Source organism: Protopterus annectens, chromosome 14.part0, assembly GCF_019279795.1.
Source record: "Protopterus annectens isolate FY-2018-M chromosome 14.part0, PAN1.0, whole genome shotgun sequence".
Taxonomy (NCBI): Eukaryota; Metazoa; Chordata; order Ceratodontiformes; family Protopteridae; genus Protopterus; species Protopterus annectens.
Window position 1 is genome coordinate 450,176,924 of NC_056748.1, and position 19,039 is coordinate 450,195,962.

The 19,039-nt window shown below is 36.3% G+C and overlaps 1 protein-coding gene across 1 annotated transcript in view; it reads left to right on the forward strand.

Moving 5' to 3' along the window:
• The first annotated feature begins 466 nt into the window (after window positions 1-466).
• Window positions 467-19,039, forward strand: part of LOC122788676 (vomeronasal type-2 receptor 26-like) — a 70,556-nt gene continuing 51,983 nt past the window's right edge. Inside the window, exons 1-3 of the mRNA XM_044055571.1 lie at window positions 467-1,227; window positions 1,319-1,451; window positions 18,001-18,124. Of these exons, the coding sequence (XP_043911506.1) occupies window positions 467-1,227; window positions 1,319-1,451; window positions 18,001-18,124 (1,018 nt within the window). The remainder of the gene's footprint in view (window positions 1,228-1,318; window positions 1,452-18,000; window positions 18,125-19,039) is intronic.

The following is a 19,039-nucleotide window of genomic DNA, read 5'->3' on the forward strand; positions in this document are numbered from 1 at the left end:
TTTTTACAACACTGGGGAAAGGCTTATAGTCCGAAAGCTTTGTTTTATTAAACTATTTTGAATGTTGTGGAGCACGTTTTTACTTTTGGTTTATCCATTTTGTGGTTTGCTTCTTCTTCACTTTGCCATAGTGCTCATTTTTGCTTTTGTGGTTTGTGAATCTATAGTTTGAGGCTGTGGACGTTTGGAGAACTTTTTAAGGAATAATGACACAACTGATTTTGAGTCATTCTCGCTCTGTGGACCAATCTTTACATGGACTTCTATCACGCCAAAATCCTCTTTTGGCTGTAGTTGGTGACCAGGCACCAATAGAAATGAATACCGCTCCAGCAACTTCACAACACGAGCTCTTTACAACTAAAATACAAACTTTGGAATGTAAGGTGAGCTGCAATGGCAACGTTTCAGCTTCTGTGTTTATATTGAGTTGGGTATTGTGCCACGGGGGTTGCATGTGTTAAACATGCCCTCATATCGCGATACATACCCTGAACTCCTGAAAAGGTGGCAAGAACTTAACATCAAGCTGAGTACCCAATATATGGTACTAATGAATGACTTTTTCAGTAAAAAAGAAGAAGCTTTATGTAAGGAGATAGATTTAATGGAAAAGGACATCTCCTCGAACTCTGCTTTCATTGAGCATTTAAATCTATATGAGGGTATGCTTACCCACCTGTGCACCTTTGATAAACAACTTGAGGTGATGAAAAGAAAGAAACTATGGTGTGATATTAATGATTTAAAAAATGGTCATATCTTCTCATGGCCTAAGCAATATAATAATAAAGAAGAGAATGCTCATGTTCAATTTACTCATACAGAACATAAACAAGGCTCTATGTATGAACTCGATACATTTGAGTCATCCACCAATCTGGTTTGGCAGGAGATGTCTCAACAAAATCTATTGGGTACTAGAGGTGTGGAGAATGAATTAGAGAATGTAGATGATGAACCAGAAGTAACGCCCATAACTGAACTTTCTAACGAAGATTCTCTCAGTAAGAAAAAAGAGGGATACCAGAAGGGGAGTAAGGAAGGAAGTGGCTCCATTAGTTCAGCGTTGGCATCTACTAGTTCATCTTTTATAGGCAAGCAGCAGAAAATACAACTGAATCTACCCAAACAGGTTGGTCCATACAAACGGGACCAATCGCGGAAATGCTCACAATCCAGAGGGAGAACTCGGAATGGCCCTGTAACAAAGAGCAGGCTGAACAGGTAATTGTGAATAGGAATATTGATATAATTGATTCACCTAGTAGTGTGGCGAATACTCCTGTGGTGAACTTGTCTAATTTGACATTGACAGACTCGGTGCTTTCTTTGTTAAAGCATGGTATGAAGTTCATTCCTGCAAGATTAGACAATGTTGTGAATGCAGTTACAGATTTGAAAGTTTTACACGCACTCTTAACTTAAAAAATATTTTTAAAGATTCTGAGGTATGTACGCACACTGAATGTAGGAGAACCAGTACTTTTATGCCTGTAAGTGATCTGGTTATATCTGCATTTGAAGGTATATGTGAAAAACGGATATGTAAACGGTATAGCAATAACTGTTTTAAAAAAAATGTATAACCTTTCAGCTCAGGAATCTGAAGCTTTTAAAAGTCTGCGAATGAATAATGAAATTATAATTAAAGAGGCAGACAAAGGAGGAAGTATTGTAATAATGAATAATGATGATTATATTGAAGCAATGAAGCTTCTAATATGTGATGCAAATATTTTCAAAGAAATTACCGAGACTGAAATTAACAGTTTTATTACAAAAATTAATATGTCTATATTTGATTTACAGATAGCAGGTGATATTAACTTGGACCTCTTTAATTTTTTGACTGTACCCTGCCCTACGATTCCTATACTTTATGGTCTGCCTAAGTTACACAAATCTTCCACAAACCCACCCATGAGACCAATAGTCTCTGGAAGGGGTGGGTTACTGAACCTATATCAGTGTACTTACAAAATGTTCTTAAAACCTTTTTGAAACTTATATCAAGTTATAGAAAGGATAGTGCTGACTTCCTAGTGAAATTATATGAATAGTATAATGGGGTAGAACCTCTTGTAAGCTTTATGTTTGTTACACTAGACGTAAAGTCACTTTTTACTGTAATTCTCAATGATTATGGGGTGAATTGCATTAGGGAGATTATGTGTAATTATAGTAGAGTTACAGCAAAGCAGATAGAGCCCTATTGTAAACTTTTTGAGCATGTATTAGAGAATATTTTATATTCAATAAATGTATCTATCACCAAGTATCAGGAGTGGCGATGGGAACGTCCCTCGCTAATACTTATGCAAATTTAGCTATGAATAAATGGGAAAATGAGCACATATGTGGTGAGAATAGTATCTATGCCTCCAGAATATCTTTCTACAAGCATTTTGTGGATGATATTTTTCTGGTACGGAGAGGTAATGAGGAAGAACTACAAACCTTTGTGGAATATTTAGATTCTACAACTCAATTCTTGAGATTTGAGAAAAGCTAATCGAGGGAAGAAATACACTTCTTGGATATAAAAATATGTAGAAATGAAAAAGGGATAGACACTTCAGTATTTAAGAAGGATGTTCAGGCCAACAAGTATTTGCATAGGCGTAGTATACACGCCCAGCATGTCTTTAGAGGTATTGCAAAGGGACAGTATCTAAGGATTAGTAGACTGAATGCTCAGTTAAGTACAAGCTTAGAGCAATTAGATGATATGACAAAGGACTTTAAAGAAAAAGGTTACAATGAATCTCATCTCAATCAGGCAAAGAATAAGATCCTAAGTATGAGGGATGGGAGAGCAAGCCCTTTTTTCTCAGACACTGGATTAACTGAAAGGGAACAACAAGTGGGTGATAGTCAGCAGTTACATTATACAATGACATATAATAGGGGGAGTAAGTTAATTGAGGGTATCATTAAGGAAAATTGGAACATTTTGAAAGCAATTCCTGGACATGAAAGATGGCTTAGTGAAGGACCTTTTTTTCACATATAGGAATTCTAATAGTCTGAAAAAATCTTTGTGTTATAAGGACTTTGCCTTAAATAAGAAACCTGAAGTTAAATATAATAGGAATATATGCCTTGCTATAACTGTTCATCATGTAATGCTATTTTTAGATCTGTTTAATTTATACATCCTATTGACAATAGGAAATTTAAATTTGACTGTGCAGCTACATACAACACTTGTCTTATAGTATATTTAGCTACCTGTTGAAGTGTCAAGCATTTTATGTAGGTAAATCAATGAGAAAGCTACGAGATAGGATTATCGAACATCGTTCTGAGATTCGATGAATGGTAGAGACTAATTCTTTGGCTAAACATTTAACAATGTTTGGTGTTTCACATCAATTTGTTTTTAGAGTTATTGACAGGCTAACTTTGAACATTAGATGAGGTGATGTTGTAAATAAGTTAGATACTAAAGAGTATGAATGGATCATTCGCATGCAGGCAGATAAATTTCCTGGTATAAATAAATAAGTTAGTTTGAAACCAATATTGAAGTCTAAACAGCAAATGATTAGATAGTAATGACTGAATAATTGTTTTATTTTTTCTATTGGATGGGTTGTGTCATGTGAGCTTTTTAAAATTTGTATAAAATTATTGTTATGTTTGTATATGTTTTTACAAAACTGAGGAAGGGCTTATAGTTCGAAAGTTTTGTTTTATTAAACTGTTTTGAACGTGGTGGAGCACGTTTTTACTTTTGGTTAATCCATTTTGTGGTTTGCTGCTGCTTCACTTTGCCATAGTGCTCATTTTTGCTTTTGTGGTTAGCTACCTCCCCCCATTCTTAAGCTAGAGGCTAGTAGCCTTTAAACAATTTGTTCTTTATAGCGCTTTTGCGAATTTAGAGGTTTACCCACTCTGTTTTTAATTTTCTGTTAACATTGTGTTCACCATATTTTTCTCTATGTTTTAATCATTTTATACAATTGTATATATATATATATATATATATATATATATATATATTTATAACATTTTAATGATGCATTTGTCTGGATTGGATGTGGCTTAGCATGTGGCTGGTTTGAATAGTTATTTAAACACAGTGTTGCTTAATATGGTTTGGAAGAAGTCCTGACTGTATGAAGGGAAAAAAGGGCTAAACCATATGTCTTTATTTTTAAGCTCAGAATAAAGTTTAATAAATCTGATCTTTTATTTGTTGTCTACTGGTCATATAGTTTTAAAATAACCATTTTCGGAGAGACGTGTTTGCGTTTGAGAACGCTACTTGAGCTGTTTGTAGTTTTTATGTTCTATGGGGTATGCATTTGTCAGAATATGTTAGCTGTGTTTGCTAAGGACATTTTGAAAGGTACACATGTGAGATGGGCAGTCGTCTGTCTCTGTGTCCAAACTTTGCTTCCCCTAAAATAAGTGGAATCTTGGAGTTGGCTATGTAAGTTTTGAGGACTGAATTTTAGATGCATTTTGTGTTTGTTTCAGATGCATGGGTGTTGGGTGGTTTCTGTGGTTTGAATGTGTCTGGTTGTCTGCATGCACCTGCATGTATTTTTGATCTCTGTGCTATTGGAGAACATGGTGGTCAATGAGTGTGTACTGACATTTTTTTTTTTTTTTGATGAGCATGTCTTTCACTGTTTGTCACTGACATCCTGAACCACACCAGGAAAAAGTTCTACTTAATGTCACTCTAAACTATTGATAACTTTTCTTCTAGTGTTCCATAGTTGAGCCATACTTGATTGGTCTTTTTATCTATGATATTTCTTAATTTTCAGTGGTCTTTGTATATCTGACATTTCTTAATTTTCGGTGTAAGTCCATTTATTTGCAATTTCAGCCTATATGTCTTTCTACCCTTCTAGAGAATCCTACATTTTAGCTAAAGAGTTCTGGAATAGCCTTTTACATTTCAGGCATCATATTTCTGTAGCATGTGGTTTAATCTTTAATTTTTAATCTTAAAAAGCTGACTTCATCATTTCTAACATTTTATTGCCATTTTAAAAATTTGTTTTGGACTTCATTGGTTTTGACAGCTGATGCTTCAGCTAGAAAGATTTCTGAGTTGCAGAGTTTATACACAAACAGCCTAATACATATTTCATAAAGACGTAGGGCCAGATCCAATAAAGCCTACACTAAGTGTACACAATATGTATTCAAGAACATTCTTATCACATTTTTTGTGCTTTCTATTCCCTCAGAAAGATTATCCTAAGTTTACATGTAGTCTACGTTTTGTGGTAACCTTTATGAATCCCTGTCAATATTTAAAGCTGCATGAATATCTATAGGAAAACTGCAATTAGGAGGAAGAAGAGGGTGTGAGTTATGTCTCTGTTGTCTGTTCACTCAGAATGGTGTACACTTAGTATACACATAGTGTAGGTGTTAATGAATCCTGGCATTGCTTTTTTATAAGCACGTTTTTGTTTTAAGCATGAAGTGGCTTTGCTAAACTCATTAAAGTCATACTATTCAGCTTTTTATGTATTTTCTTAAATATGTAAATGAAGAAGGACATGGTTTCCATAAGATAGATGTTTGTACTATATGGAGTGTATCCATATAGTACACTCAAATTGCTAAGGCCATAAGTCCTGAATAAAGTTTGTTTCCTTTAAAAATGCAGATAAGCAAAGCAGTTGCTGAAAATTTTTTAATGACTGACAAATTGTAATGCTTTTGTTTAACAAATCCACAAACATTAAGTGTGGTGGTCAAGCTTAATTCTACCAAAGTAGCAGTTATCAACACAGCCTTTTTTCAGAAATGTCTGTAGAAATGCATCCGTTCTGGATATCTGTAAAGCTGATTCCTGAGTGTCAGTGAACAAGTTTATCAGCTATTACAGGTTACATTGTTATTCAAGAGCTATGGCTGGTTTTGAATCCTCTAAAATGCAGCGTTTAGTTCCTTTGCAGCATCCATCATTACTTGTCGAAATGATAAGGTATACAGCTTTGTACTCTATCCATGTGTTATTTTTAGGACAGTCAGTAATAAGAATCCATTATGCAAAAGGTGCAGATACACACACCCACACACATATCACAATCTGGCTCTGTGATACATATTGTACGAGCCACAAGTATTCCCCTAAGAGTGAATGGATGAACGCTTTCAAAAGATAGCATTCACTTTCTCCTCCTAAAGGAAAACTCAGCTCATCTTTGTGATACTCCAAATTGCTCTGTTGAGTTAAAATAGAGCTACCACCATATCCATGGGAGAGCACATGGCTAACTAACATCAGGCACTTCCCCAGACCCCTGCATTGGCATTCATCTTTTCCAGCAACACCAGTCTTTCTGCTATAAATACTGCCAGGGAGAAAAACACAGTGGAGGATTAGTCTCTGAATCATAAAAGCTTTTCATTATGTGAGAATCTAAGGAGTGAATTTGTCTACATTCCATCAAGGTAAGCTTTTCTGAATTCCAGGGTGTGTCTGTGAAGAGTAGAAAGGCTGTTTACACACAAAGAATTGCAAATCAGAAAATCCTCTTACAGCAATGGAAAAAGTCAGCTAATATTGTTCCTTGACAGAAATTTCAAGAGGAAGATGAAAATAAAGGTTTTCCACGACAGAAATTTAAGAGAAGCAGAAATAACTGATTCAAAAGGGATACTTGACTGATTACATAAAAGATAATGATTGAAATTTTATTAAAAACAATATGAGGAACTTTAACATTAAGAACTCCCCTCAATAATAACAATGGGAAATAGCATGTGACACCACTGAATGTAAACTGAGAGTACAGAACAACACCATAACAGGATGGTCTGGATGGAGAGATGAAATTGTCAGGATGGAGAGATGATAAAATCAGCAATGAAAGGTGAGTAGTATTGCTGGAACTCAATTCATCCTCAAGTCTTGGTAAGTACCTTCACGAGGTGGACACTGTTTAAACAAAATCTCACCAAGACAACATTGATATACAGAGTGTATTTTATACAGCATATATCATGGACAGAAGTAGGTTAAAAATAAAAAAAGACAACTGGGTGCACAAGTCCCAGGATAAAAAGTGCCCAATCCTGGTAGACGCACTGGAGAGAGGACTGGAAAAATGACAGAGTAGAATCCTCAAGACAAAAACATTCCTACAGTAGGGTTAGGCCTGGTCCAGGGAGAGGATGGCCCTCCATTGTACAAGGAAGTGATAGTCCACAAAAACTGACAGACCAAAAAAGAGCCATAAAGATAATAGAGTGGACTACTTAGGATAAGGAAGAAATGATGTATTGCCACTATTATGCAAGAAGCCCAGAATTTCTGGAAAGAAGATATCCAGAAAGATTAAGAGATAAACTAGAGGAAAGAAAAATACTTGCATATGAAAAACTGTAGAAAGCATCAAATGCAAATTTGTGTACATTAATACAACAGATTCATGAAAAAACATTACATAGATCAAGAAACCTTGGGCCATTTGGAAAGAGAAGCAACTGAGGAGGTATGAAAATAAAAAGAACAAAACCTAGATATTTTTGAAACTTATAAAAAAAGAAACATGGACAGGGGAAAGAAAGTGGGATCTGATATAGTATATTATTTATGCAAATAGAAAGCCAAACTAAAATCAATGAACAAAGGCAATTACTGTAAATTATGTACACACATATGAATTGGTTCAGCAATATCGATATTTATGGGAGCATGATAAAAGTACTTAGGAGTATGGATTAAAAATTATTCTGGTGTGGCAGCTAAGTATAAGTGGGAAGAGCCTAAACAAAAGATAATACAAAAACTGAGAAAGTGGAAGCTCCATTATATGGATAGTAAGATACAAGCAGTTAAATTATTTTTAGTCCATTTAGTCTTATACACAGGTCAGGCATATTTTATTAACAAGATGAGGTTGCAAATAGCAATTAATAAGTTGCTGAAAGCTTTTGTCTGGGAGGGGAAGATGGCAAGAGTCAAGTGGGATAAGCTGATTCTTCCAATAGAACAAGGTAGAATGGGATTACCTGATTTGAATGGTATATAAGAGCTACACAGTTATGGCTCCTACACATAGCACAACAGAAATCTATAATTCCAAGTGGAAAAGGATGATGATAAAACAGGGGGAAGGTAAAAAAACAATGAGAAACTGGGAATCTGGATGCAGATCTTTAAGGAGAATAACAATAATCATAGAGAATATTATATTCATAAAGCAGCAGAAAGAAATAAGCCAAAACAGAAATGGAGAAAGGAGATTCTGCCAATAGGGATGAATGCAATTAGGGATACAGACAATAGCCAAGAGAGGGCTGGAATTTATGAGAAAAGTGGCAAAGGAACCAAGGTATTGGTAGCAAATAACTTGAAAGGGAAAGGTAAAAGAATGGGAACACACCACAAATTTATTTCAACTGCAGGTTAGAGATTGCCTTCCCTATCAACGATAGATATCAGAGTATAAGCAAAGAGAAAAAAACTAGGGAGTCCTAAACTAAAGACCAGCACTGGTAGAGTTTTTAGTAGAATCTAGAAGAGAAAATGCTGTTAAAAAGGAATAATTAGTACAGCATATAAAATATTGCGTGATAACTATATGAATCAATCAACGGAGGTTAGAAAGGATTGGGAAGTAAGATTGGATAATCAATTCACAAAGAAACAATGGGGATATATGTGTGTCTCTCAAATATGCAATAACATTTATAAGATTTAGGATTTTTGCTTGAAAGTGTTTACATAGGTATTTTTATACTCCAAGTAGACTCCAGAGAATTTTTCCTCAGGTAGACAGCAAATGCTGGAGGTGTGATGAGGAAGAAAGAGGTAATTGGAAACATATTTCCCAGGAGTGTAATGTGTTGACAGACTTTAAAAATTCTCTGCAGACTACTCTATAAGAGATACTGGGTGAGCAAATTGGTGCATCTAGGGAAATTATTTTTTCTGGACTATGATACAGAATCAGAATTGTATAGACTTAGTAAGGCCTTGCTGAGTCTAATTATAGTGGCTGCCAAAAAAGCAATTACTAGAAAATGGAAATCAAAGTCTAAACCACCCATACTGGAAGTAGTGATAAGATACACCCTACACTGATCAATTACATTACAGTGACCATGAAACAGTGGCAAACTACTTTGCAACTAAGCCATGATAAAGGACAAATTATTATCCCAGGGATAAAAATTCAGAGGGGGGTATTGCAGGGTGACTCTCTTGTCATCGTTGCTCTTTTGTCTTGCCATTAACCCATTAAGCTGTCTGCTTAACAGATTAGGTTATGGTTACAATTTGGCTCATAGAAAACAACAAAGGGTAAAGACTTCTCACTTCTTTTTGAGGGTGATTTAAAACTGTATCATTCATCAGAGGACCTAAAAGCCCAAGTAGAAGTGATCAAACGTCCTCAGATGGTATAAGAATGCCATTTGGTCTTGATAAATGTGTAAAAATAGCATTTACTGCAGGAAAGCTGCAGCACAAAAAAAAAAATATATCAGTCTGGGACAGGAATGTGATATAAAGGAACTTGAGCAGGAGGGATTGCATAAATAATTGGGAATTGATGAAGGATCAGCAATAAAACATGAACAAATGTTAACAAAAATCTGTAAGGAATTTCTTAGAAGACTAAAATTAATACTGAAAACAGCCCTAACTTCTATGAACAAAAGTTCAAGCTATAAATCAATTTGCTCTTTCTATTCTAACCTACTGTTTTGGGGCAGCCATGGTGGTGCAGCGGTTAGCATTGCTGCCTCACAGCAAGAGGTTCTCCAGTTCAATTCTAGGCTGGGGTGCCTTCTGTGCAGAGCCTGCATGTCCTCCCTGTGGTCGCATGGGCTTCCTCCGGGTGCTCCAGTTTCATCCCACATCCCAAAGACATTCTGTAGGTGAACTGGACACACTAAATTGCCGATAGGTGTGAGTGTGTGCATGGGTGTGCCTTCTGTGGAAGGTTGGGCACTGGGCTGGCAACTCAACACCATAAAACTCCACTGTCAATCATTCTACAGACCGTTGTTCCACTGTAGTGACCCCTAACAGGGAAAAGCCAAAAGAAGAAAAAGATTCTAACTTACTGGTTTAGGGTAATTGATTGGCCCCAAAACATACTGGATCTGTAGAACGGGAAAACAAGAAAAATACTTCATGTTTATCAAATGATATATAAAAATCAGTGCATACCAAGATTATATATCCCTAGCCCTGAAAGAGGTATGGGTCCTGACGAAATTGATTTCATGTATAGATCTGCAATCGTACATATTTGCTGACCTTATCAGATCCAAACATGGTGAAAGTTCTGAAACATAAAGAGAATGAATCTAAGCTTACTTCCATGCTTAGTTTAGCAGAAGCACATTGGTGTCAAGTGGGAATGGATCGAGTGGGAATGGAAATCATACCAGAAGTAGACAAAAATCAGGCAGTAAATGGATGTGCTAAAAAACAAAAGAAAGAATATTAGTAGAACCTGGTGAGAAGGCAAGAAATGTGGAAAAGGCATCAGTCTTCTGGAAGAACCTGATGTCAGTCAGGATCTGATGCAGGAATAGTTAAGGAGAAGTGAATTTAAACCAAAAGATGAAAATTTAATATTGGTGGCCCAGGATAGTGGAAATGGTAAATTTGTGATCCCCACTGAACTTCACTCTCACGCATCCAAACATGGGCAACATTTGAAACATTCATTTTCAAAAATTTTAGCCAGTATTTCAAGTTCTCCAACTTTTGTTAGTTTGAGCACTTGAATTAAAACCATGTGCATCTCTCTCTCTCTTTATATATATATATATATATATATATATATATATATATATATATATATATATATATATATACATATATAGTTAGATATATCTAATATATATATATATATATATATATATATATATATATATATATATATATAATATATATAGGTTCACTTCAAAATCTTGAAAGCTCAAAATCCTGAATCACAAAATCCTGAACTCAAAATCACGAAAGCTCAAAATACTGAAAACTCATAGTACTGAATCTCATAATACTGAAAAACATACAGGACACCAACACTGACTGTATTGCAGCAGAAATACATACAGAAACAAAGAAAAGGTAAACCATATCAGTCTAAACAAACTATAAGCATGGAGGCAAGCCCCCCTGCACCCCACATGTGGGGGGCTGTGCCACCCACACCCCCTGCTACTTAAATAGATCAACTCCAAGATCGCACTTCACTAAACTAAGCTGAGTTATGCTGTAGTATAGTACATTGAAAGGGAACATGACTAAGGTTACAACAGGCAGTCATGAAGCATGTAATGATCTTCTTTCTTCTTCTTTCGGCTGCTCCCATCAGGGGTCGCCACAGCAGATCAACTGTTTTCATGTCTTTCTGTCCTCTGCATCTTGCTCTGTCACACCAATCACCTGCATGTCCTCTCTCACCACATCAATAAACCTTATCTTAGGCCTTCCTCTTTTCCTCTTACCTGGCAGCTTCATCCTTAGCATCTTTTCCCAAAATACTCTGCATCCCTCCTCAACACATGTCCAAACCAATGTAATCTTGCCTCTCTGACTTTGTCTCCAAACCTTCCAACCTGGGCTGACCCTCTAATATACTTATTCCTAATCCTGTCCATCCTTGTCACACCCAGTGCAAATTTTAACATCTTCAACTCTGCCACATCAAGCTCTGACTCCTGCCATTTTGTCAGTGCCACTGTCTCCAACCCATATAACATAGCTGGTCTCACTACCCTCTTGTAGACCTTCCCTTTCACTCTTACTGGTACTCATCTGTCACAAATCACTCCTGACACTCTTCTCCAGCCACTCCATCCTGCCTGTACTCTCTTCTTCACCTCTCTTTCACACTCACCATTACTCTGAACTGTTGATCCCAAGTATTTAAACTCATCAACCTTCGCCACCTCTACTCCCTGCATCCTCACCATTCCTCTATCCTCCCTCTCATTCACACACATATATTCTGTCTTAGACCTGCTGACCTTCATTCCTCTTCTCTCTAGAGCATATCTCCACCTCTCCAGGGTCTCCTCTACCTGTTCCCTACTCTCACTACAGATCACAATGTCATCTGCAAACATCATAGTCCACAGGGACTCTTGTCTGATCTCGTCTGTCAACCTGTCCATCACCATTACAAATAAGAAAGGGCACAGAGCTGAACCTTGATGTAATCCCACCTCCACCTTAAACGCATCCGTCACTCCCACCGCAGACCTCACCACTGTCGCAGTACCCTCGTACATATCCTGTACCACTCTTACATACTTCTCTGACACTCCCAACTTCCTCATACAATACCACAACTCCTCTCTAGGTACCCTGTCATATGCTTTCTCTAAATCCACAAAGACACAATGCAACTCCTTCTGACATTCTCTGTACTTCTCCATAAACACTCTCAAAGCAAACATTGCATTGTAGAGCTCTTTCCTGGCATGAAACCATACTACTGATCACTAATCATCACCTCCCTTGTTAACCTAGTTTCCACTACTCTTTCCCATAACTTCATGCTATGACTGATTAATTTAATCCCTCTGTAGTTACTATAGCTCTGCACATCACCCTTATTCTTAAAAATCGGTACCAAAGCACTTTTTCACCATTCCTCAGGCATCCTCTCACTTTCCAAGATTTCATTAAACAATCTAGTTAAAAACTCCACTGCCATTTCACCTAAACACCTCCATGCTTCCACAGGTATATCATCTGGACCAACAGCCTTTCTGTTCTTTATCCTCTTCATAGCTATCCTTACTTCCTCCTTGCTAATCCACTGCACTTCATAATTCACTATCCGCACATCATCCAACCTTCTCTCCCTCTCATTCTCTTCATTTATCAGCCCCTCAGAGTACTTTTTCCATCTGCTCAACCCACTCTCCTCACTTGTAAGTATGTTTCCCTCATTATCCTTTATCACCCTTACCTGCTGCACATCTTTACTATATATACATATATGGGTCCACGTTTTAATTTCGAAATTACAATATCCCAAAGTTCTATATATCGAACTGAGAACCTCGAGATCTTGTGATCTCAAAATTAAGAAAAAAAAATAAAAACATATAAAACTATGTTTTTGCAAGGGGGGCAAATGCCCCTGCACCCCCTGCAAAAACATACGTTTACATGTTTTTATTTATTTTTTCTATTTAGTTTTTAATTTTGAAATTTCATAATGTCGAGATTCTGGGTTCGATTTTATGAATCTCGACATTATGGCATTTCAAAATTAAAAAGTGGACCCATATATATATATATATATATATATATATATATATATATATATATATATATATAAAATACTATGTACATACTTCTTGCTATGAGCAGTACACCAATGCACAGAATACAATCTTCCCAGACAAAAAAATTCCAACACTCCAAAATGGTGAGATTGAGATATTTATGCAGCATAACCAGCATCAAACTAAACTGGTTCCTTACTGATGAAGTATTCAGTGAGACCTGTTTATCTGGTTTGTGAGTTTACTGAAATTGGTCTGACTATCACAAGATCAACACAAAGCACAAAAAATACAGAAAAGAAAAAAATTATCTGAAACTCAAAATTTTGAAAGAACCTATACATGCTCTAAGAATTAATCCTGGAGCATAGCAGTACCACCTGCTACTTGTATATCACAACTCTTAAATCACACAATAATGAAGAAATGGCATATTCCCTTCTTTTCTATAGCAGCAATATTGCACCAATGCAACAATCAGCTGTCAATATTTTCAGTTTTAGGTGCTTTTTGGCAGTTTTGTATGTCATTTTGTGCTAGTTAGAGTGAGTGAGTGAGTGAGTGAGTGAGTGAGTGAGTGAGTGAGTGAGTGAGTGAGTGAGTGTTTGTGTGTGCGTGCGTGTGTGTGTGTGTGTGTGTGTGTGTGCGTGTGCATGTGTTTGTGTGTGTGTTTATATTATCTAGCTATCCTATCTGTGTATAAACATTATAACACCGACACCCAAAGAATAGTAATCAGAACTTAGCTAAGAGTGTGCTGAAGGATACATGCTGGGGGGGTGCAGCACTTTATTATTATTATTATTATTATTATTATTATTATTATTATTATTATTATTATAGGACCTATGTTTGCTGAACTACACATTCAAAATAATGAATAATGGCATTGCTATACATACTCCAGTCTATAAATTAAAGAATTTCATTTCACACAAATTTTACACACTAAACTCATACAAATCTTAACAGCACCGGTTGGTCCATTTGTTATAAAAATATGTCAATAAAATAATGTTTAAAAATAAATTACTGACGTAATCAAAAGTAATGTTTTCTGTGCTGTTTAGTTGACATTTCTTTTCTTCAGATTTCATTGCAGTTTAGTTGTCATTTCTTTTCTTCAGATTTCATTGCAATCTGCACTACACCTACTGTTTTTCAAACGAAGATTTAGATCAGAATATAGTAGAATGTACTTATGCTTTGAAATGTTATGCTATATAATAATGTGCCCATCCCTAATAAAATGACTATTGTGATAGTCAAGGAAACATCTTGTTAAAATTATTATACTTGTTCTGTGTAACACATATATGATAACTGTTTAGAGAGCCAATCTCAGCACTGGTTGACCTAGGAATTGCCTAGGGCCCACTGGTTGGTGGGAGGGAGGGGCTGCTGGCCAGGGGGCTGCCACATTTAATTTTTAATTAAAAAAAAAAATACATGTCCATTTTTTAGAGGCATTCTTCTTTAAGACCACACTCTGCATGTGTACATGACACATGCACATCCTGAGAAGCAGTGTACAATGGACACACTCCTCTGTTGCTGCTGCTTTTCTTCTTTCCTGCAAGCATGGCCTTTAAAGTTGCTTAGGCTCTTGGGTTCTTTTTCGTCTTCTTCTTCTTGAAGCAAGACAGACATCCATGAGTGTGTGTGTGTGTGTGTGTGTGTGTGTGTGTGTGTGTGTGTGTGTGTGTGTGTGTGTGCGTGCGTGCGTGCGTGCGTGTGTGTGTGTGTGTGTGTGTGTGTGTGTGTGTGTGTGTGCGTGTGTGTGTTTGTGTGTGTAATTCCCAAGTTAGGGATGGCAAGTTAGCTAATTAACTTGAACGAGTTCAAACCCTGTGTCTTGGTTACCTCTAAACTATCCAAATTTTGCCTCATTTTTTTTGTCTGTTCCTTATAATGATTTGCCAGAAAAACACAAATTTTAAGGACTGAAGTCAGTAATTAATGACTGCATTTGGCTTTCCGACTTTACATAAATCATAAAATAAATGCTGATGCTATTGGTCCAGCAACTTCCTATGTTTATAAGAGCAGTAATTAAAAGGTGTCCACCCATTATTTTACGCAATGTCAAGATTTCTTATGCTAACATGTTGACAGATATGTTGAGTTTCAGTGCATTTTTCAATGAGTTGTGAGTTTCAGAACATTTTTCAATGAATCGTTTCAGTGCATGTACATTTTCAAGGAATTGTGAGTTTCAATGCATTTTTAAGGAATTATGAGTTTCAAGAGACAAGAAGTTTACTGCTGTTCATACTAAGTCTGCTTTCAATGTGCAACTGTTTTCTTTAGCAAATGGCCATCAGTGTTTGTGCTAAACAATTTGAAAGTGGTGTTAGTAGCACAATAGGTAGTATACCTGCCTTTGGTGTATAAGGCTGTGGGATACACGTTTACGCCATGTAGATGGATTGATGATACTGAGGCATTCTTTAAGGGGTAATGGGTGTGCTCCTGAATGTGTCCTTCTTTGGATGAGATGCCTACTAACCTGTTGTTGGTTTGCCAACCATTCCCTATTGCAATATTATCAGCTTACCATTTTTTTTAATGTAACATAGGCAATTTATTCTTCAAGGGCACCTGGCACTGAATTTGTAGATGAAACAGTGAAATGTAAAGATGTTTGCTAGTAGCAATCTCTTCATTACTTAAAGATCTCTTTAATGTGGAATTATTCATATGACTCTTACACTGGAGAGATTGTGCATACTGACTATGTGTGGATTGTTATGACGTTTCAGTGGCCTTTTATGGCTGAAATGTTCTGAAATGGGTAGTTTATTATTGTTTCATACATTTTGTTTCATTGCTTACTGGGGAAGATGTTCAAAACTACAAATTTAAAACACACTCTGACAAGTGGTGCTGTATTATACTAGGGATATAATTTAATATAATCGGGAAGGTGAATCAAAGAACACATGTATATATGCATTATCCTAAAAACAATGTGGGTAAGGGGTCTATGGTCTGAAAACAGCCCAAAGGTAAAATGTCTGCCACTGGCCAGATGCATTTTCTTTGAATGTCAGTTTCAAAGCCGTTTCAATGAATGTGAGTTTCAAGAGCAGAGACGTTTAGTGTCGTTCATGCTAAGTCTGTTTCATTCTGAGACAATACTGCTTTGTTTAGCAAATGGCTATCAGTCTTTGTGCCTATAAAATAAATAAGAAAATAGTATAAACACTGATAGTTTTGAGCAGTGTTTATGATGACTGGGGAGAAATAGCCATGTGATGGGGACACTGGAATGACTGTGGGGGAGGGATAACCATTTACCCTGCCTAGGGCCCATTTGACTGTGACTCAGTACTGACTCTTTATAACTTTGAGAAGCTGTTCAGGAAGGTCCATTTTTTTTTTCAAAATGATATAGTTTACCCTGAACTTGTTCAACAGTGGAGAATATTATATTACATAAGCAGAGGTAAAGGAAATGAAGCCTCCTGCAGGGGGCAGGTAGATGGTTTTCCTGACTTCACTCAAGGCTATTCCTTCTGCTTTATTTATTTATTTATTCATCAGGTGATGAATCATGATATTGATGAACAGCATCTTGACTACATTTATATGAACACTTTTAGAGCAATATATCTGAGAAACAGTGAAATATTACTCCTGCTAAAATAATCACTACAGTAAATCTCTTGGGTGATAGGCTAACAAGATTTTATAAAAAAAACAATGTTCAGAAATTAGCACATTGTACAGCAGATTTTATTTTTTTTAAATAGAGTGATATGTAGAACAGGTGAGACATACATTTTTTGCAAATAAAATTTTGATGTATATATGTACAATGGGTCACAAATGCACTTTTACTGAATTGCGAATGGGCGGGCATACTTATGCGAAAATGCTTTTCACCAAAGCATTTTCGCGTAAGTATGCCTGTTGTGCCAGTCATACTATAGTGCGGATAAGGAAAAATTCCCTTTTCCCCACTGTAGTGCGATCTCAGAGTAAGAATATTAAAGTAGGGGGGTGCAGGGGGTCCTGCCCCCCCCCACGTAAAAATAGATTTCATGTTTTTTTTTTTTTTTTTTTTTTTTTTTAACACACTTTAGCGAAAGTGCTTTTTCAGTGAAAGTGCTTTTGTTAAAGTGTATTCGGTGATAGTGGATTTGGACTGTTGAACTTTCGTTCAGCAGTCCTAGATCCATGTACAATATATCTGCAGCTTTAAGATATCACATTCTGTAGTGTTTATTGATGAATTTCATTGAAACACAAAGAACTGTATTATCGGCATTGCTTATCAATTTCCCTATAGCACTGGACATATCTGAGCTGTTGGTATTCCCATGCCTGGTGGTTGTGCCTTCCACCTTACCTAGCCTCCTGCACTGCTATTTTTTTTTTTTTGCGCAATTATACATGCTTTCCCTGCAGCTAGTCAGCTCAGATTTGATCCCACTGCCATCTGATTTTATTTTGCCAAAGCTACAGTTTGTTAAAATCTTATACCACCTCTGCAGCTATCTTAAAATCTACTAGAGCAGTTCAACCTCTTGCACTACTTTTTAGCAAATTTTCACTGCATTGTTCTTCATTTTTAAGTTTTGTGCATATGTATTTTTTAACAAATGAAAAATATGAACACATTTCACTTGCAATATATGCATTTATTGTGCCTGATCATGTTGTAAAAAGGATCAAGTGTTTTAGGCAGGAATGCTTCAAAAACTGCTAAAATACAGAATAACCTAGAGTGTATATTATAAATCCTAGATCCCTCGCTCTGTCTGCAGTAACAGCTGCCTTGTAGGATACAGAAAAAACATTAGAAGGGGACAGCCAGTCTGTTGTTTTGATTGTACTGCTTGTTCTGCAGGTGAAATTGCTAACCAAACAGGTAAGCACTTTTTTAGATTTTACAATACAGTATACTATGAATATCATGTTCGTCAGAAAGTATTTCCAAGCTAACATGCCTCTATCCATTACTAGGATGTGAAGCTTAGTGCAGCTAATTTACACTCAGGTTCCACCACCCCAACATGCACAAACCAGTATGTTCATATTCACGTTTAAGTCAGTCTTCTGAAGCTTAAAGAAGGGACTGCTTAGCACAAGCTCATAGGCTTAATGTGACCTTTGGCTTGAATGTTACTGGCATTTCACACTTATTTGTTACACAATTACTGGTTGACAACACTTTGCTAAAACACATTTATTAAATGAAGATTAAGCAAAAATGTTTTCCACAGTGTTCAGACATACAGGCAAAAAAAAATCTTGAGATTAGGGTAGATCTCTTCACAATCCCATTTGTGGAAAAGTCAAAGACCATTCAAAGTAACCATAACTTCTTCAAAGGCCATAGCACCTTAAAATAGGCTACATTTGCAAAAGAGGTTAATTGTCATTTTGCTGAAAAGCAGTTCAAACAATCATTGTTCTTCTAATAATTGCATGCACTTCTTTGAAATATTCCCATTGTTTTATCCTTTTGTGGCACTTCACGATCATTTTAATAAGCCAAATTTCTATTGCTTTGTGTACTTTTCTAACATCTTGACTCATCATCATAGAAATTTTGAATTGTAGTGACGCTATGGTAGTTCCATTTACAAATTCTCTATATCCGTTGCAGTCTGTTGTATTTTTGTTTCCATGAAGACCATTCATAAATCATAATCTTACTCTATGGTAAAGACATCATCATTTGCAAGTCAGGCTGTTTATACACAAAAATAAAACTGCAGCTTCAAGATAACCTTAAAATGTTGCAGAATGACTAGAATCCAAAAATCTAAACCTTAACCAC